Below are 21,008 nucleotides of genomic sequence, written 5' to 3'. Positions count from 1 at the left end.
AGGCAAGGGCGCTGGTGGGAATTTTCACTCTCTCAGGGCCTGACTCTAACTACCCATAATGGCCCCATTTAAGCTGCAGAAATGCTGTTGAAATGTTTTCATGCGTAAGGATTAACATGAGCAAACAGCTTTAAAGAGGACATTATTTCTCTTAGTTTAAATTCATAGGTGTGTGTGTACGTGTAAGAGGAATATGTATTCATCTTTGAAAAGCACCTAGGACGGTAGCACACACAAACGTCATAAAGGAGAGGTGTCAGTCGGAAGGTTGGCTACACAAAGAGAAAAGAGTGACCTGAAGCATCGTCAGGGTGAGGGGCCTGGAGCAGAGAGAAGTGGTGGAAGGGGAAGCTCCACTGGCCTCTAGAAAGGACCCGTCTGTCCACCTGCTGTGACTCGGGGTCCCAGCCTGCGGTTGCCACTATGCCACACCAAGACCGCCTCAACTGAGAAAGCTTCAACGTCAGGGCTGAAGGAGGCAACTCCACAGACAGTATCTGCACAAAGTCCTCAGAGTAGAATGCCTGTAGTTCCTCACCCACACAGCACTGGGCTCTCTGGACACTCTGCCATTCCAGAAAAATCCTTCCCCTGCCAAGGACCAATGTTGACAAAAGGTCAAGTATAGGAAATGAAGGAAGAGAAGCAGTCAAAGATAAGCCAGCATTTTTACCATGGGCAGCTAAGAGAGAAGTGTTAGTTTTAACCACGATAAAGAAGGCAGGAGAGGAGTAGCCTTGAGACAAGCCTGGGCGTACCGGTTCGGCCTCGCGAGGCTTGCTTAAGTTTGCCCCGCACTCCTTCCATAGCTTCTCTGTTCGCCTCACCCACCGGTCACACGCCCTCTCTCTCCAGCTCCACTGCCTCACGGAGTTTCTCCATGCTCTGCCTCCAGAGTTTTTGACCCTCGAGAATTTCTGCCTCCCCATTTTTGACCCCGGCCTTGGGTCTGATACTTGCTGTACTCCTGCCCCAGTGGTCTTGACGTCTTCAACTCTCCCTCACGGCCTAGACTGCAGTCCTCCTCTGCGCTATATCCACGATAAAGGGCAATACCAGACCAATTCTACCCCCAGGTCTGGCTGCACGGACTATAGCTTGGACAGAGCCCAGACAGATGGTGGCTTCATGTGTGATAACCACACACCTGGGCTCAGGGCAGGTAAGATGAAGATTTGGGAACATCATCAGGTGATTCTTAAAGCTATGGGTCTCCGTGAGATTTCCAGAGAGGCTTTATAGTGAGAAAAGAGGAGAAGGACAAGGTCCAAACCTAGGAAATACTGTAACGATGGTGTGTAAGCAGAGTGGAGATTCGGAAGAGAGATCTCTAGCATAAGTGCTCAGAGAGAGGGTGATTAGAGAAGTAGAGGGCAAAGAGATTAAGGAAGGGAGGCTGGTGATCAGCAGAGTCAAAAACTCTGGAGAAGAGAAGCAGAAGGAGAACAAAGAGTCTTGGCAATTAAGAAGTCACTGTAACATCTGAAAGACAGTTTCAGTATTGCTCACGGAGATAGACAGTGACAACAAAGCAAACTGCTCTGTTAAGCAGTTTGTTGATAAAGTAAACAGCCATTGGTCCTTTGCTCTTCTGTCCTCAAGCAGACATATGCACAAACTAACTCAGAAAGATGACAACAATATTGTTTCCTGATTTCAGATAAGTCTAATCAGTAAACTAATTGGCATTGTGAATTCCACTTAACACTAAGCCTGTGAAATTGCTACTGAAGGAAGGCAAACCTGGTCAAAGTTTGGGAAGCATGGTGAGTTACAGCTTCCCCCCAGATTCCCACGCTAAAGCTCTGAACGGTTCTGAAATGCCTGGTAAACCTGGTTTACCTCAATGTATCTCCAGATTTATGAGACTGGATGACTTTTCTCACATAACACTTATATTGTTGAGAATAACGTTGCCATAGAACAATAGCAATTCATGGAAGATAATTATGAAAATGATGGTTGAATAATTCTAGTGTTTATCAGCTAGATATTTGCCACTTTTTTATCCTGAGGGGAAATGCAGGACAGACAGCCACTGTCTTTTCCATGAGGACCCTTAAGACACTTCAAGTCCAGGATGAAACCACCTTCTGCCTTCTCCAGACTAAAGGATTTCAGCTTTAAAATGGCTGTGTATTTTCAATTTTGGAATCGTTGCCCATCGTAACTTTCCCTTGTGCTCAAGTCCTCCACATGTGTATTCACCTGAGCATCCGGGACAAGTGGCTTTGGGGTGCAGGGGGCGGGGAAGGACGCTTACCATCCAGCCACTGGGGCAGGAGCACTCTCCGGTGATGTGGTGACACACTCCTCCATTCTGGCAAGGGCATCGCTGCTCGCACTGTGGACCGTGTTTGCCAGGGGGACACAGATCCTCGCAGCTGAGGGGTTAAGGTGTGACAAACGACAGTGTTATTTCCCAGCCACGTAACTCAGGGTCACAGGCACTCAGGGCCCTACAATACACAGCTTTCTCTGTTCAATAACTGTTCATTTAATTTTTTAACATCAAGAGCAACAATAGTATTGCCTGGAAGTACCTTTGAGGGGGTCATCCAGTCCTTCCCTTTGTTTTGGGGTACTTTCTAAATAAAGCCATTTCAGTTTGAGGAGAATCTGTCCTATATGATAACACCAAGGAAGAAATATGGCCACTCATTGGTGACAGAACTTTCCATGTAACTCTAGTAAAGCTCTGTGCTACAGTTTACGTCTACTGTGGTTTGTGTGTTTATTCTAATCTCAAAGAAAATCATCACACCGCTGGCACACCACCCCCTTTGCACACATTCTCTTCATAATCAGTTGTCCGTGTTGTCTTGTCCAGACTGACGAGTCCCCCTCCTTTCCCCCGGCCCCATGTCCGCACGGACCTTCTTCTCTCAGCCTCTGTCTCTTCTGCTCTCCTGTGAAATCGCTCCAAGTTTCCCACAGCCCTTTTCGATTGTGGCCTCGATGAAAACCCATAAAAGCAATATTAACAATTAAACAGTTTGCGATGATTATGCATTCCTCCAAAAATCAGGGCTTTCTAGGCTAATGCAATTTTTTTCTTTAGCTCTGCTTTATAGATGTTAACACTGTTGGCAGGAAGTATTTATCTAATCAGCAGCTTTTTTCCCCCAAATTTTAATTCTGTGATTTATAAGTGTAATTTTCTTAGTAAGGGAACCAGATTTTTCTATCTCTTACTTTTTTTGGCAAAATCTGCCTCTTATTCTGTTTGCTAATAGAAACAGATTGAAGAATGCCCTTCCCACAAAATGAAGAAAATAGCAGAGGTAAAGTAGCGGCTTCTATGTTCTTCAGAGAGAATTAAACTACCCGTGTGCATATATTCTACACAGATGTGATACACACTCTGGCATATTCACAAAGCAACATATGTACCCGTGGGCATTAAACAACCCAGTTAATCCTTTATCGTGGACTATTTGTAACTTCTTCCTCCTTTTCCCTTTTCTAAGGCACTGAACTCACCCAGCTTTCTCCAGCCACAAAGAGCAGAATGACATGGACTATTAATAGCCAGCAGTATAAAATGAATGTAATCATGGAAGATTTGAAGCAGAACCTCGTATCTGCCCCAGTGACCCCCAAATACTGCCGTTCAGCAACATCCCGACTCCCTCCTCCGTTTGCCCTGCAAGGCCAGCGTGGAAGCTGGGCTCTGGCGTCCCAGCGCCAAACAGCGGCAGAACCTGACGGCCGTCACTGCTGACCTCCCTGTCCATGCCCGCAGTGCAATCCCGTCAGCAACTCTCTGGGCAGCTTTGGAAATGCGGCCACAGGAAATATGACAGTGGCAGCAGCATGAATGGAGGCGGGGTGGGCTCTGCGGCGCTGCTGGGCACCAGTCACTTACAAGGCTCCGGTGTATCCCGGTGGGCAGCGGCACTCCCCTGTGACGTGGTCGCAGGTGGCTCCGTTCTGGCACTGGCATTTCTGGTGGCAGTCGTTACCATAGGTGCCCTGCTCACAGCGTTCCTCGCAGCGCCAGCCCCGGAAGCCCGCAGCACAGTGGCAGGCCCCCGTGATGGGGTTGCACAGAGCCCCGTTTTTGCACTGGCACCGGCTGCTGCAGTGGGGCCCCCAGTGATCGCCGTCGCAGGCTGGGATTGGGGACAGAAACAGTGCAGGGCATCAGAGTCCGGGGTGGGCAATGGCAAGCTCTTCACAGTGAGCTTTCCCGTCCCCTTGGAGAGAATGACCTGACATCCCCTCGTCTCCATTCATTAGCTGGGCATCAGGACTCCGGCACCCACCCGTGGCAGTGCTTCAGCAACGGGTGCTCAGAACCAACTGGGCCACTTCCTGTCACTCCACTGCTTAAGCGTCACTTCACTTCCCAGCTCCAGGCCTTCGCTCAGCCTGTTCCCTGCACCTGCAGGGCGGGGTCGGATGCGGCTGGAATAACGGGCCAGGGGAGGCGGCGGACGGTGCCGGGGGGCGAGGAGGCTGGCCGGAGATGGATGATCAGCTTACGCAGGGGCTCCTGCCCATGTGAAGGGGTCGGGATTGCATCTTGTGGACAAGGGGTTAGTAGAGAAGGATTTTAAGCAAGGAAGGACAGCGCAGATTTGTGTCCTACTAAGTGTGAGGAAAGGGCAAGAAGGAGCTGACAACGAGAGGTGGAGCAGGAAGACAGCGGTAGTCCGGATCACAGAGCCGGCCTGAGCCCGGGCAGTGGCGGTGGGACGCAGGAGGGCCCGGAGCGCAGGCAGAGCTGCTAGACCGCGGGCTGACCCCGCTGCAGGTCTGGGCCAGAGCACTCTGAGAGGGAAACTTCTGATCTGCTTTCGAGCTCAAATCAGTCAAAATATTTGTGACTGGGAAGTAATCTCAATCACCTACCAAAACAGGGCAGACCAAAAAATGGACTAATATGTTTAAATATGCTGACCTAGTTAAAAAATAAGACAAACCTGAAACTGAAAATGGAGATTAAATAAAAAGATAATAGGCACATGAAACCAGGTAAGAGAAAGTAAGAAAATAGCATTTGAAAAATATAAAGTGCAGTTCTAAAGGAAAGAAAGAGTGGCTGCAATACAAAGTCAGCGAGCAGGAAGGGAATCGGGGAAAGGGAAAAAAAACCTTAATCCCAAACATTTAAAAAAATTTTAGAGGGTGAAGATAAACAAAACCTACTCTCTTTATGTATTGCCCAGCCAGCAGTGTATTTATTTATTAATTAGATGCTATAAAAATCACTAGGGAAGATGTACCATCCTAGAACTCTTAGGATAAATTGCTTCTATGACTTAAAACAAAAGTTTCATTTCATAAAAATTGTGTAACGTCAACAGATCTGGAATACATTATTGTAAAAAAAACAAAACTCTAGGTGCACAGCAAACAACTCATTAGAAGTGCAGGATCCATCTTCCAGCATTAGAATCTACATTTTATTTCATAATATCAAAAGGTTTAAATGAATAATTCTGTTTTTAATCAGTATGGCTTTGGTCTCACTAGTACTTTAATAAACACTTTAACACAATTAAAAACAATGAGAGAATTATTGAACCAAAAGCAGATCAAGAAAGCAATTACCTAAGAACTCACAATCTTCCTTCACAAAATAAGATTAGGTGGTAGTTCCAAAATGAGATTTAAGCCTAATTCTTATTCAGATGAGTTTTTATTTTATTGCTTATAGATGTGGACAATGAATCTTTTTTCAATTATAACTCTGTTAATCTAGGATCTTAAAAGAAAAAATTCTTTAAAAAGATTACACGGAATATTCCTTTTGGTTCTTTCAGCTACTCCAGGTAGAGAACAATCTATCCCGTTTTTAACATCCTCCAAAGTAAATTACACAGTCCTTCCTAACTTGTTCCTTGACTCATCAGTCCTGAAGAGTAAGAAAAATCTTCATTCCACACGAGCCAAATCTGTTATCCCACCTGCAATCCTTTTTTCTCCTGCCCTTTCCACAACACCATTAGCCCAATTCATCCCTATCCTCTATGTCACAAATGATCTTATACCTGAAATGTGAACGTGGCCTTGATCCTGCTCCTTTCTAAATGCTAAGACTCCAATACTTTTACTTGTATTTTCAATTTCATTCATCTTTTTGCAGAACCCTCTCCAAAATTTCCCTGTCCCTCTCACCTTCTGGGAGCCTTAGATATTGAATTAAATACTTGTCAACTCCTTATGAACATAATGGAAAGGAATTTTAGCTAATAAAATTACCTTGATAAAAACATCAAGATCATGTCAAAAGCATTTTTAAAAACTGCAGTGGGTCACCGTAGAGTTTTACCACCGAGACACTGTGGTAGGAGTGGCCCAAGCACACGTGCTGTACAGAGCGAGTTTCCTAACAGAGCAGTGGGAGGAACAGAGGCACTGAGGGGACAGGACTGGCCTCTCCTCTTCTTCACAGCCTTGTTTTACATCCCAGTCAACAATGTATCTCCCAGCAGAGCAGTCAGGCAGAGATCAGCTCTGTTTCCTCGGGATTAGACAAAATAAATAAATAAACATATATACATATATATATATATATCATCATGATAGAAATGAGTTTATGCCGAAATCTGTAACTGTCAGCATAGGAAAAAGGGGTCGGAGGCTTTTAAAGAAATATTCTTACGCTGACATGGTTAATTTCTAAGCACTATGGCACGCTTTGAAGTGAGCTTCCCCACTTTAGGATGTATTTTCCTAAAAAGCCACTAATACAGGGATGTCACAGTGTGAATACTATGCAGCAACACAAGCTATTCTGGAAAAAAAAAAGTCCACATACAGAAATTTACAAACAAATAGTCAGGAAGTAGAGCAAGTAGGACACACAAGCCTGGCTTGAAGTCAGGCGTCACTGTGACTTCCTTTCCTTTCTTCATTTGCCATATATACTTCAACGCACCCATTTTAAAATGTGCCTCAGTGAGCTACAGTCTATACCACCTAAGCCAGCTTTTGCCCGATTACTATAAGTATGAGCGTATGGTGACTTTGTCTAAACAAGAGGCAGAATTCATTACTTGTGTTTAGTGCAGAATTTGACCGATTATCCTGACTACAAGTACCATGTTTGGAGAGACAATTTTCAGAGAGTCTGAACTCAGACCATCTGACATCTTTTACTTAATGCCTCACTCTAATTTCATGGACAAGAGTTTCACTCCACAGGAGAAAGTGACTGACTGGTTACTTCTGTTAATAACTTAGAAAAAATGTAGTTAACATGACAATAGCTTGAGTGTCCTAATACGAAGAAAAAGAGGTAAAGGAACAAAATTTTATTTCAGATAAAATTGAAAGTAACCTAACCGCTAGTGAGAAAGTGATGACTCATTTTCAGCTTCTGGTTTCAGCTCTTACCGTGCTAACAGCTGGCAATGGGCTCTCAGATGCAACGTGCCCAGATCCACACAAATGTTTCAAGAGACGGCTTAATGAAAGTCTCAGACATGCACAGACAGCTTGCTCTGATAAGCTCTCATAATGAGTCAAAAATAAGAGAAATCTTAAACTACTCTGTACTATCAGATGTATATAATCCATGCTGCACCCCCCAGTGAAAACTAGTAGAGCACTGGATCCTCCCAAGGCAATGGACTGATGCTGGAACCCTATGGCTATAACTTCCAGTGATCCCAGTAACCACAGGTTACATTCATGGGCTGGGAACTGTAATTCATTCAACTGATATCTTTGGGCTACCTGCTATGTGCCAGACATGGCGCTAGACCTAGAGTTCAAAGTAAAACAATAGAGCACATGCTTCTAGCAGCTTCCAGTTTAGTGGCAGAGACAGCAAGCCAGTAACATACAACACTGTGTAATAAGTGCTAAGATCAAGGTATGGACTAGGTACAATGGAACACATGGGGATACTGACCCAGTGTTGGTGTATCAGGAAAGGCTTCCCAGCTAAAATGAGGCCCAAGCTGAGACCTAAAGGCAGGGTGGGCCATATTTAGATAAAAGGTAGAGGATTTTAAAATAGCAAGTTGGGGTGTGACAGGGATGGGATCTACAGAAGGTGGGACATTCACAGTGAATGAAACATGCAACAGCCAAAAGGCCCAGGAATACAATCTCGGGCCTCTATGCTATGATTGCACTATGGACATTTTCATGTTTCATAGCTCTGTGCATAACAAAAAGGAATAAGCAGAAGTAAGCATAGAATTAGGCAGAGATGAAGAGATATTAGACCTGTCCTCTCCCTTCCTCAGTCTCACTCCCCCACCTCTCCATCTTCAAATGCAGCCCAGGAACCTCTATCATTAGGAATACTTTTGAGACCCAGTTTGAGATGCTCTCTGAAAATTGCATTATCTATTTTCCATGTCACTCACTTTGCACCTAGATCATAATTTTTATATATGTTTGCCTTGTTTCATATCTCCCCCCAAAACCTGAATTTCATAGATATTAAGACACAATGACACTCTTGACTTCAGCAGTTGTCAACAGAAGGTTTTGTACAACCATGTACATCATGACCGTCATATGGGTGACAATGATGGTTAGCTGCACTCTGATTTTAGAGGTGAAAAACCAGGCACTCTGAGTCATGAGCAGGATAAAAATGATGCTGAGACTTATACTTAGCGTGATAATGGTAACCTCTCTCTTTGTGTGGAAACCAGCAGTCTCATTCAGTACTGCAGGAGAGTAGACTACACGCTTTTTAGAGATTAGTCTGGCAAAGTGTATGAAAAGCCCTTTATCATAAATTTCTCTTCTGGAGGTTTTTTCAAAAGAAATAAACATATATGTCTATAAAGACAATAACAATGTATAATAGCTAAATAGCTAGTTCACTAATAACACTTTGTGTGCCCACAAACACTGTTCCAAGCACTTGAGATGGATTAACTCTCATAGTGACCCTATATGAAGTAGGTACTATTTCGTAGATGAAACTGAGATCCAAGTGACTCATTCAGAGCTACACAGGTAGCAAAGCATGAAGTGCAGACCTTCTGTCTCTGGAGTCTGTGTTCTAGACCACTATATTTCACTCCCTCCAAAGCTATAAGGATGTTTATGTTGGCATTGATTATAATAACAAATAATTGAAAACAACCTAATTTTGTAGTAAGGGGACTGGTGAAAAAAATTGGGTATAATCATACAATGGAATACCTGCCTCAGTTAAAATATTATAGAAGAATATTTAATGAGTTGGAAAGATGTTTACAATATCATAATTGTTAAAAGTAGATTAAAAAACAGTATGCACCATACGATCCAATTTTAGCAATATATTAGAATGAACTAGATGAAACTGTCATGAGTTTAGGTTAAAAAAATGGCCAGATATGAGCAATTGCATATGGTTGAACCTAATATCTGGAGGGAAGAAGAAAAAGAGAGAGAAAGAGAAAGAGACAGACGAAAACCAAAAGGCTCTACAGAGAAATGGTACCACTGAGTAGCTCTGGGTCTTGGAATTACATAGGATTTTTCTTTTATTCATTTGGTTTAACTAGATCTTCTAAATTTTCTACAATAAACACATATCCTTTTCGCAGTGAGAGAAAAGCAAGCAATAAGTTTTGTGGGTTATTTTAACGGTTCTACCTTCAGAGCATTTATATTGTGCCAGGTTCTGCACTCCATGTTTTACACACCTCTTTCTAGCTCTCATGACTATTATGACAAGGGGGATATCATTACCACATTTAGCATACATAAGATATTTAAGATTAGAACATTCAGGTAAAATGCCCAAAACCCCAAACCTAGTCAGTGGTAGCATCAGTCTTCAAACCCAAGACTTTCTGCACACCGACGTCCAAGCACTTTACAGGAGGCCATTCTGTTACTGAAGTACTGAAATTCCATATTTTGGTTAAATATAATATCCCACAATTATATTTTTCATCAAATATGAAACCAGTACTCTTTCTAAGGCAGAGCAACACATGGTAACAATTCACTTAGCAAGGGTTTGGGATCAGCCAATGACTCAATATTTAGGGGCACTGAGAATAAGAAATTACCTCAGTAGTGAGAACATAAGACATTTCTCAAAGAAAAAATAAAACTAAGGAGATGATCAGATTTGAAGAGGTTCTGTAAGTTGATAATGATTCCATGCCAGTACTTTATCTAGGAACCAGTATTGGTGTCTCTAGCTTTAGAAACACACCAACCTGAAAACTAGGCCCATGTGGTGCTTAGCCCATGGCTGGCACTCAAGAAGTATCTGGCAAATGAACGAAAGTGATTGTGATACAACTTTCACAAGCAGGGAGACCCACGAATCACATAAAAATTCAACCTACACTCTTCTCTCCTTAACCTACCTCAAACCCTCGTCCTAGTTTTCCATGCAAAGGCAATGAGGTGGGGGGAGAAAGTGTTCTAGGATATATTAAGTTTCTAACATGTGCCCATTATTACATTATAAGGGACACCATGCGGCTATTTCATTTAAACCTCACAATAAATCAATGAGTTAAGTATAATTTTTTTTTTTCTATTTTTAGTAGAGATGGGGTCTCACTCTGGCTCAGGCTGGTCTTGAACTCCTGACCTCAAGTGATCCTCCTGCCTCAGCCTCCCAGAGTGCTAGGATTACAGGCATGGGTCACTGCACCTGGCCGAGTTAGGTATAATTGTTCCAATACTTCCAAGTGCAAAATGAACTCAGGTGGTAATTTGTTCAAAGTCACTTGTTCAAGTGGCAAGAACAAAGGTTCAACCCAAATCCATCAAGGCAATGCCTCCCACAGAAGTGATGGTCAGCCATTGCAAAGCCTGAATCAGTACAGATTAACTGCTTCTGCCTGGTTTTCAAGGGGGAACATTCTAGAACAAAAGTCTCATAACTGTTTATCTGAGAAATAATACTTGTTTGCCTAAAATGACAGTTCCTCGGCCTTCAAAATGTTAGCAGCAGTTTCATCAGAATAGTTTTGATAAGGATATTCCAACATGTGCACAATCACACATGTATTGACAAAAAAATGAGGCATTAGGAAAAGTCTTGCCTTCATGTAGACAAAAGACAAAGAAAGGGGCTCAGTTGGAGATGAACAGAAATGCTATATTGAAAGGCGCTCTGGAGGAAGGAGTGAGGACACATGAATACTTTGTCTCATCCAAAGGACTCCTCCTGCCATCAATCAATCAATCAATCAATCAATCAAAATAGATGAGATCCTCTGCCCTTAGATAAAGAAGTGATGTTTACCATTAAGTTCACCTTGTTACCAAATTCCTTTCACTCGCTGGTTCAAGGAGAAGGTATAACCATTCAACATTAGACAGACCTGGGCCCTAGCTGGGTCATGGCCATCCCACAGCTATGGAACCTTGGTCAAGTCCCTGACCTTTGCTATACTTAATTTTCTTTTTGTAAAATGAGCATAGTGGAACATACTAATTATACAAAAAGTACTTGTTATATATGACACAGCACAGACCTAGTAGCAGCAGAAATTTTATTCTATCGTTTGCACATTGGAACATCCAACCTAGTGGGAAAAAAATGCCCTAGAAAACCATCTTCCAGCTGTATAGGAAGCTGGAAAAACATGTCTGACATTGGTTTGTATTGTTTGTTTGTCTTGCATGAATCATTCATGCCCAGAAGAACAACCTGGTTCTCACAATGTGTATTTCAAAAATAAAACTGCCCAGTAACTCTATAAAGAAAAAAAGAAACAAGGTCTGGACTTTTCATTCATTTTTACAAAGGCAACTAGAGAAAGTTCAGGCCTACAATGAAACCCAATGCTGCCTTTCATCCTATTCTTCATTGCTAATTAAAAACTGGATTTAGAAATTTCCCACTTGCTGATGACTGTATGTCCGGATGTAGGCTTGTATGTGGGGTTGAGAATGTAAAATGAGAAAGAAACAAATACATGAATGTCTTAGTAATCCCCACCTTAGCATAAAGAATTAGATTGTGATACAATCTAGAGAATCTTGCCAAATTAATAGGCACCAAATAATTCCATTGACTTCATTTTTCCTCAGTTTATCTACGCCCATGGTTCACCAACTAAGACCACAGAAGCAGCCTTGAAACACATTTTGAACTAGAAGACGCTTCTTTAAAGCTACTGGATCTGAATTACAGAGAACACAGAAGTGACCGGTTCTGTGCACTTGTGTTAAGGCTAAACCCTCAATGAACTGAGCAGGTCAGACTTTTTTTATCTTGGTTTAATACCTCTGGGATTTAAATATAATTGTGGAATAATATGAGGGTCAGGAACCCTGGAGCTACATCTCTACCGGATACCTACAGCAGGAGAACATAATGAATCTTAGAACCCAAGGTTATTATGAGGAAAGAAATGTCAGCTTATCATATATAATTAACCTCACCAGAGTTGCTGTTTGAAGTAACTAACACTGTAAGTGTCTTCAACATATAAATGTCATCCAGTATTTATCAGGATACATCAAAGTCAGTAAACTGACTTGACAATATATATTTACATGAAGTTAGACTGTGTTGTTTTCCACTGACTTTAAGCAGGAAAATACATGACTATGAGAAAAATTAACAGGGAAGAAAATTCAGTCCTTCACATTGAAACATAAAGGCAGAGCACAAATAAGTTGTTTTCGCAAAAATATCTCTACAAAGTGAATGTCTTTTAGAAGAGGCCAAAATAATTTTCTGCTGTCTCAAAGGATAGAAAAACATGGTTCCTCCTGAAACATACACCCTTTCTTCTTAAGCCTCGGTTCACTCAGGGTCTTTTATCTCCCTGTGATTTCATTCCTTGTGCTTCAGGCTAACAAGGCCATGGTGTGTCATTCCCTTTGTTAATGGCGGAAGAAAAGATCCTCATTCAAAACATCAAGCGCTTTAAAAATAAAACAACTTTGTAAAGCTTCTCCATCCATGAAGAAAAACAATAAAAATGTATTTTCCAGATCCTCTGAAAGCACTAAAACCCCATGTCCTTCACATGTCAAAAAAACCCTCTGGAGAGCTGACGGAGTGCCAACAATCACCATGGACAACCACCCAGTGCTGTTGATATTAATTTTATTCAGTGGCTAAGAGAGAACCTTCATTCTTCCTAAAAAATGTTTGTTAAATGAATTTTCAAAGCATGAGCTGTCATTTTATAACTTCAGTGTATGCTTATCACAAATTATGAACCAGAATAAAAGGGTGTGAAATGTTTATTCTTTCATGTGCCTAAATATAAATGTTGCTGTCTCTCTATGGGAGCATATTGATGGCCCTATTCACAGTGCGGGAAAATCTCAAGGATATAAATCGTAGGCTAGGATTAAGTAAATCGTAGGCTAGGATTAAGTAAGGGATCTGGGGGGATTACATTCATTCACTGACGTCAAAAGAATACTAACAACCTCGGAAGCCGTTATAAGATGTCTCACTTTATAAAGTCTTGTCATAGTTTCATTCTTTTGATCATTTACTCCTTCGTTAAAAATTTGTTAAGTATCTATTAAGGCTACTGAGCTATTTATTGAGCACTTACTACCTGCTCCTTACTAAGACATGTAGTATAATTAAAATTTCTTCATGTATTGGAAGAAAGTGGCCCACAGTGAGATTTGTCACAAACGACTGTGCGAAGTGTGACAGTGTGCGGGATACTGAGGAACAGAGAGGACCTACGTTCACTGCACCTTTGGGCAGAGGAGAGGAAGGAGGGCGGGAGAAGTCTTTCCAGAGAAGGAAGGGGGTGAGGCGAGTATTAAAGGATAAGTACTCTGCACCACCATGTACAAAGACTTATCATCTTCATTTTGGACGTGAGAGGCTAAAGGGCAAGGGCCTTAAATGATTTGCATAAAACCCCACAGTAAGAAAACTAAGCCCAGAACCCTCAGTGCTAACTGGATGGTCTGAAAGATTTAATACAGCTTTCTTGAGAAAAAAAATTTAAACTATGGCAGATGACAAATAATAACAATACAAAGGCTCATGTACTCACAAAGGAGAGTTAACGGTTAAGAACATTATATCGCATTTGCTTCATCACTGAATGCAAAAAATGAAACATTGCAGGTCAAGTCAAAGTCCCTTTTGTCTCCTTTGTGCCTGCTTCCCGGTTCTTACTCTATCCCTTCCCCAGAGGTAAACACAGTCATGGTTTTAATATGTATCCTTCTGCTCTGCATGTGTGTGTCTCTGTGTGTGCTCAGAAATAGTACCCAGAATTGTTTTATGTATTTATTAGTTTTATACTAAATATATATGTCACTGTGCATCTTTCTTTTTTCCAGCCAATATTATGATATTGAGATCTACTAATACTGATACATCTGCTAATATAGTGGAATGCTGTATATTTAATGTATGAGTAATGAACTCTGTTACTATAAACTGCCATATAGCATTCCACTATATTAACAGCCTGCAATAAATTTAGCTTTTCCTGTGTACATGGCCCTTTTTAGTTGTTTCCAAATTTTCACTATTAAAAAGATGCACAGAATATATCCCCTAATAAGGTATTCAAGGATTTCTCCAAGGTATATAGACAAATTATAAAGAAGTAGAACTAAAATTCCTGGGTCATATGGCCCATATATATTAAAATTTCACTCTAGAGATAGCCAAATTCATCTCTAAAGTTACTCTGCCAATTTACCCTCGTGGGAGTAATATAAGGAAGGTTCCGTTCATGTCCTTGCCAACACTTGGTATTGTCAGACTTCTTAACCATTGCCAATCTGATGGTGAGAAATGACGTCTTGTTCCTGTATTACATACTTTTCCGTTATTACAAAGATAAGCATATTCTCATGTTTATTGGCCAATCAGGTTACCTCCTCTCTGAATTACCTTATCATATCCTTGGCCTATTCTAAAGTTCAGAAATTTTTTTCCTTATTGATTTGTAAAAGTTCTTTACAGATTTTTATATAATAATTTGTCTGTTTTATATGTTGCAAAAATCTTTTACGAATCTCTGGCTTCTCTTTTAACTTTGCTTATGATGTCCTCTGTCTTAAAGAAGTTTTAAACTTTGTTGTGGTCTAAATATTCTAAGAACTAATCTACAGCATGGATAAATCTGCTTATGTATTACTAATTTTACCACTTGAATTTCTATTTTTTTTAAAGTGGCTGCTTTTCTTTAATGTATGAACAAAAATTCCCAGTTATATACTAACATCAAATTCAAATCAATTTCATTAACATTTAAACTTTCTTTAAAAGTTACCTCCACTAGTCTTGTGCAACAGTAGTAAATGGTAAAACCACTTGATTTTCATAGAATTGTAAGATGACACCCTTCATTTGTGGGCCAAGAGCGATGTTTGGAACCTCTACTATTTACTAGAATAATCTTTATGGCTAGGATAAATATTATCATTGTATTACTTTCTACCCTTTTTAGTTTTAGACATCTCAAGCACATTTCCTTTGCTCCAGGCTATGGGCACAAATGTTCAAACTCTTTAAAATTAACTAGGTTGTGTATGAATTTAAAAAATATTTTGATCAAGAAGGAAAAAGAGTGATTAGATTTTTTTAAATTTTTCCCTGAGTAAATTTTCAAATATTTAAAAAAATTCTTTAACGCAGTCAAATAAGATATCAGATGCAGCCATGAAATAAACTGGATTATAAAATAAACCAGAACACTTAATTTCAGCCAATTGACAACATCACCCCCGAGACAAGATATACGTAGTTCTGCTAAAATCAAGTAGAGCCTGAACACAGGGAAGGTAGCAGGTGAGTCTGCAGGACCAGCTCTCATCCTTCCTCCAAACACAACAGCCGCGAGCACGATACCACAGTCAGAAAATGGCTCTTATATGTTTATAGGAAAGAAATTATAAAGATCTATGGGCTAATATTTCTGTTCCTTGTAAGAACATTTTTAAAAAACTGGCTTAAGTTATTTCCTGCTATTTATTTGATAAAAGAGGAGTCTAAAAAGGTTAATGAAATTCTCCTCATTGCTATGTGATTTGAAATAATTTGTAGTCTGAATTTCTTTGCCTAATTTCTTACTGTTCATACTCTATTTGGGTACAAAATAATAGCTAAGTTCTATATCATCGTACAAAATTTCCACCTGGGGAAGTAATAATGCAAAAGTTTAGATGGCAAAATCATTAAGCATTCTCCGTTCAAATAAAGGCTGACTTTTAAACACCTTGCTTAGACATGAGGCCGCCGTTTCAGAAGTTACTCCCCCATCTTAGTAATAACCTTGATGCTTACACTACAATCTAGGCTATCTTGAGGATGAGGAGCTCCCAGATCCATATTTTCCTCGAAGTTCATGGAAACCACATCTAATACATCTGGTCTGGTTTCTACAATTTCATTGCAGCTGCCAGTTTATGGGCAAGGAATCTTCTGCCAAGTTATCGAGAATGAATGTGTTTACATTGCACATAACCAAGATGAATCCTGAAGCCACAGAAGCCTATGCAACCTTAAGACCAATGCAGGAACGACTTCAAGTCATGCCGTTTCTCTAGAAGACCTTTGGCTCCTTCCTCCTTGGCTTCTCCCAATGCTTCACCTATTTGTTTACATACTTCAGCTCCTGTATTAAACTGAAAGCCCCTGGAAAGAAGAGGTAGAGTCTTACTAATCTCTCATACCTTATTTTTATATCGATCACTGCTCCTGGCACATGTGTGCCTTTATTGCTTCCTTCCACAAATAATAATTGAGCATTACTGCCTGCCCAGCACTGCGCTAGACATTAAGAGGTAGCTAAACAGTAGTGAATAAAACAGACCCAATTCGTGTTTTTATGCAGCTTATATCCTGGAGGAGAAGACAGACAAAAAAATAAAAAGTAAACAAATCAAACATTTGCAGAAAGTGCCATAAAAAAATACTTAAAAAGAAGATGTGATACAGAGTAACAGGGGCAGACTCTTTGCATATGGAGGTCAGGGAACGTGTCTCTATGGTGGTGACTCTCAGGGTGAAATCTAATTGACCTACAGACCACATCCATGGAAAGATCCAGGGAGAAGAGTATTATTCCAGGCAGAGAAAATATCAAGTGCAAAGGCAGAAATGCAACTAATGTGTTCCAAAACTGAAAGGCGGAGGCCAAGCGGTGTGGTGAAAAGTAGTGGGCTGAGAAGGGGTCAGGGAAGTAGATCATGCAGGACTTGGGTCACGGTCAAGGCTTTGGAGTTTATTTCAACTACAGTGGGAAACACCAGGCAGTTTTGGGAAGGGGAACAGCATGTTCTGAAGTACATTTTTACAGGATCACTCTGGTCTAAATACAGAGAATTGACTCTAGGGAGCCTGAGGAAGAATAAGAGACCAGCAAGGTGACTACTGGAATCACCAAATTAGAGAGGATGTGGTTTAGGTTAAGTGGCAGAGGTCGAGATAGTGAAAAGAGGTTAGATTGGGTTATATTTTGGAGTTCAATCAACAAAACTTGCTTACAGATGAATATTGCACAAAGTGAAAAAAATAAAAGGGGAAAAAAATCAATGAATGATATGGAGCGGAGTTAAACAGCATGACAGCCCAGACGTATCTTTACAGCTCACTAGCATGAGTAATGTAAATGTCTATAGTAGTCTCACAGTGCCAGAAGCAAAATAACCAGACACGAATTCATCTGGTGAGGACATCCGCGATCAGAGGGTGGAAATAATGCACACACAACAGCAACCTCATCAGGGCTTCTGACTGGGAACCTCTCAGCAAGCAACCGTGGACAAAGAGAGGCTCTATTTAAAGAAAGATGTGGCCTGGGGGACCAGATGCGATGTCCCCAAAGAGCTGCCCCATCCACTGTCCAGTCCAGACCGGGGTGTGTGCAAGTGTGGTGGAAGCTGTGTTTGTCACACGGGGAGCTGCAGCAGTGTTTCCTCGCCCTGCCGATGCTGCCAGGCTGGGCACTCAGCAGGCCCTGCGTCTTCAGTCCTCACCAGCACACAAGGCGGTGCTCTTACCGTTACTCAAAGCATGAGGAAACCGAGGCACAGAAAAATCACAAAAGCAGAGCGGCTAGGACAACGGCAACTCCATTCCACCACGGGGGATGGGGGGGTTCTCTGCCCCCCAGAAAGTGGCCAAGAACAGCCCAGATTTTGGACTCCTTCAAAAAGGCAAAATCAGCAGCTCCTGTCTGTAACCTCTGTCAAACTATTTTGATGGTCTGTCAGTGAAACTACCTTTGCGACAGTTCTGATGAGCCACTCCGAGCTCAGTCCTTCCCCCATGGTCAGTGTCCTGTCCCCCATGCCAGTGAACCCAAATGATCCACTTTTACTCTGGCTGCTCCACCAGCCTGATTTCTAGAGTAGTCCTGACAGTGTGCTGGGCGTGCTAACGCCTCGCAGTGAGGACGAGGCTCCCGGTGTCTTCTCTCCTCAGACAGCATCGACCCCACCCTTGTGGCCGGTCAGTAGACCTTTACGGCAGACCTTGCTGAGAAATATGCCAGCTTTTGTGCCTGGCCATTTCCGGCTTGTAGTAGCCTTCACGCGGGTTCCCCGTGCGAATTACCCTGCGGCAAAGTCTCCCTACTCGCTGCACGCCGCGCGGCATGCCCATGTCACACAAAAGGTGACCAGTGTCCCTCGCATTGTACCGAAAATGTCCGAGCTAGTCTTGCCTCCTGGGCATATTTTTACTACTTGCAAGTACATTTAGCCAGACGAAATAAAACGCCCGTTTGGATTTTCTAGACCAAAATTAATTTCCATTTTGCCTCTTTCTGGTACTAATGTCAAAAGCAAAAAGCCTGAGGGACAAGCATTTGAAAACTATTTGCTGGCTGCTGAGTTAGGATTCTCCCATTTGCGCGCCCTGTAACCACAAGCGCAATAAGCTTCTCTACAGACATTTAGAAAATTACAAATAGGATTATATAGGTTAAGAAAACAAACGTGTTGTTGCTATTCATTCAAAAGGTTTAAAGAGTTTCCAACGCAAAGAAAATCTCAGGAATTGCATGTACATATATCTTAACGTAAATCACAGACAGAATCTCGGGCTTGAAAGGAATCATAAATAAAATCTGGCCCAACACGCTTAACGTCACAAATGAGGAAGGTCCGGATGGGTGCCATTATCCATGCGCCGTCTCCAAGGTCCAGGGTGCCCTCGGCATCTCTCAGGGGACTGACTATGCACATCTCTGTCCTGTGCCGCCGCCCTGCCTGCGCCCCTCCCGGCTGCAGACTCGGTCACTTCCACCCAGCCTCTTTCCAGCTGCGGGGGGCACCGTGCTCGCCACTGTGGCTGAGGTCACCGGCTCTGAACGAGACGCCAGGCTGGCTCCGCCATTCTGGCTGCACAAACTCAGGCAGGCCCCGAGCTTTTCCGCACCTCCATGTCCTCGTCTGTAAGCGGGAACAATAACTGCACGGTGATTCCTGTAAGTCTTACGGTGACGCTGGGTACCCGCTGCGCACTCGGTAAAGCTGCACCATTGCTGGCATCCTCACACCAGTGCGACCCCACTTCTCCCTTCGGCAGCGGCGGTCTATCCCTCCCGCCAGTTTGCCAGGACAAGACAGTCATCGAATACAAACTGCTGAGCCTCCCCCACTGCGCACCGGCGCTGCTGCCGCCCAGAAACGCACCCGCATCCGCCGGCCGCCCGGCCTCTCTGTCGGGAATGGGAAGTGCTGCTTCTCGCTAGGGCCCCGTCCGCGCTCAGGGGCCCCTCCCACCTCCCCGCCGCCTCCTCAGGAGCCCCGTCCCCCCGACTAAATGACCCCCTGTCTCGACTCAGTCTCCAGCCTCTGTGTCATTTCTTTCACCATTCTCTCAGCCTCGGCGTTTTTTCCATCTTAAAACATGTCCAAAAAAATATGATTTTTCAAAAACCTTTTTCTTGACCCTACATGTACTTCTTACCAATTCCCTATTTCTTTGCTCCCTCTCCTTGGCTTCTCAGAGAAGTGCCTGAAAGAGCAGTCTACACTTTGTCATCATTTTTCACTGCTCCTCACCCCGGAGCAATCTGATTTCTGTCCCCAGCAGTAAACTCAGGCCTTCTTTCCCTCTCCGCTCAGAAGACCTTTCACTGTCTTATCCAACTCCATTCAATTTTCTTCAGTCTACTTCCTCTCTGAGGCTATTCTCTTCCTTACACTTATCTATACCTTTCTCCCAAGCTGTGAGCTCTGTGGGACCAGAACCCATTCCCCATTTGTTCCCTTACCCCCAGCATCCAATACAGTGCCACAGTAATCACTCAGTGAAAGTTCACGAAATGAACACATGAATGACCTTCTCAGAATCATATAGAACCAAACAGTTCATTCAATCTAATTAAATGGAACATTTACTGTGCTCCAACCACATGCCAGGCACAGTGAAGGCTAAAGAGATTAATAACACACGGCCCCTGTGCTCCAGGAGTTGTTTGTCACCCCGTGAGAGGAGAGAAGGCATAGAGGCTTGATGCATGGACGGACAGATTGATGGGAGAAGAACAGAGAGAGAGAGAAAGAGAGAGTAGGGAAGAGGGGAGGGAAGAAGGAGATGAGGTAAGAGATTAATGGCATTCACTCATACAGGCTAGAGTACACATTAGGATGCCAATAAAGGTAAAATATGTGTGTGCTTTTTTAAAAAATCATTTTAATCAAATTTAAAAAGAAGCAATATGTCTAAGTCTAGCCAAATATATCATGATTTCATTCCAGGAGGACAAACTTTGTGCAGTTCTCTGACATACCTGGCTTTTATACAGAGAAACACTGAGACCCAGGAACACTGACTGCCTCATAGGTAGGAACCCTTCTCTCCACGGCCAAGGTAAACAGTCACACAAATCTCAGAGAGAAGCCTTTGTAAAACTGTACATTTGAAGGCATTTGTAAGTAAAAATGATGGCTGTGTGTGATAGCTATCAATTTATTACCATCTGGCCATTTTAGATTCACAGGAGTGGCTGGACTGATCGATCCTGATTAGCACAGGGAAAACTGTGTTGCTGCCACACATGGGGAAAGGAGAACCAGGTCTGGACGCAGGGATTCTGTGGAGCACCTACCTCTTCATACTTCCACGCCCAGTAGTACGGGTTAACAGCGAATGTCAACAACCAAAAAAAAGC

The 21,008-nt window shown here is 42.4% G+C and overlaps 1 protein-coding gene across 1 annotated transcript in view; it reads right to left on the bottom strand.

Moving 5' to 3' along the window:
- MEGF10 (multiple EGF like domains 10) overlaps window positions 1–21,008 on the bottom strand; it is a 114,149-nt gene that overhangs the window by 50,732 nt on the left and 42,409 nt on the right. The window contains exons 5-6 of the mRNA XM_045566023.1: window positions 3,869–4,115; window positions 2,264–2,384 (exon numbers count right to left, since the gene is read on the bottom strand). Of these exons, the coding sequence (XP_045421979.1) occupies window positions 2,264–2,384; window positions 3,869–4,115 (368 nt within the window). The remainder of the gene's footprint in view (window positions 1–2,263; window positions 2,385–3,868; window positions 4,116–21,008) is intronic.

The sequence above is a fragment of the Lemur catta genome, chromosome 12 (assembly GCF_020740605.2).
Source record: "Lemur catta isolate mLemCat1 chromosome 12, mLemCat1.pri, whole genome shotgun sequence".
NCBI lineage: Eukaryota > Metazoa > Chordata > Mammalia > Primates > Lemuridae > Lemur > Lemur catta.
The sequence above is the reverse complement of the archived record's forward strand: the minus strand, read 5'-3'. Positions and strand labels throughout refer to the sequence as shown.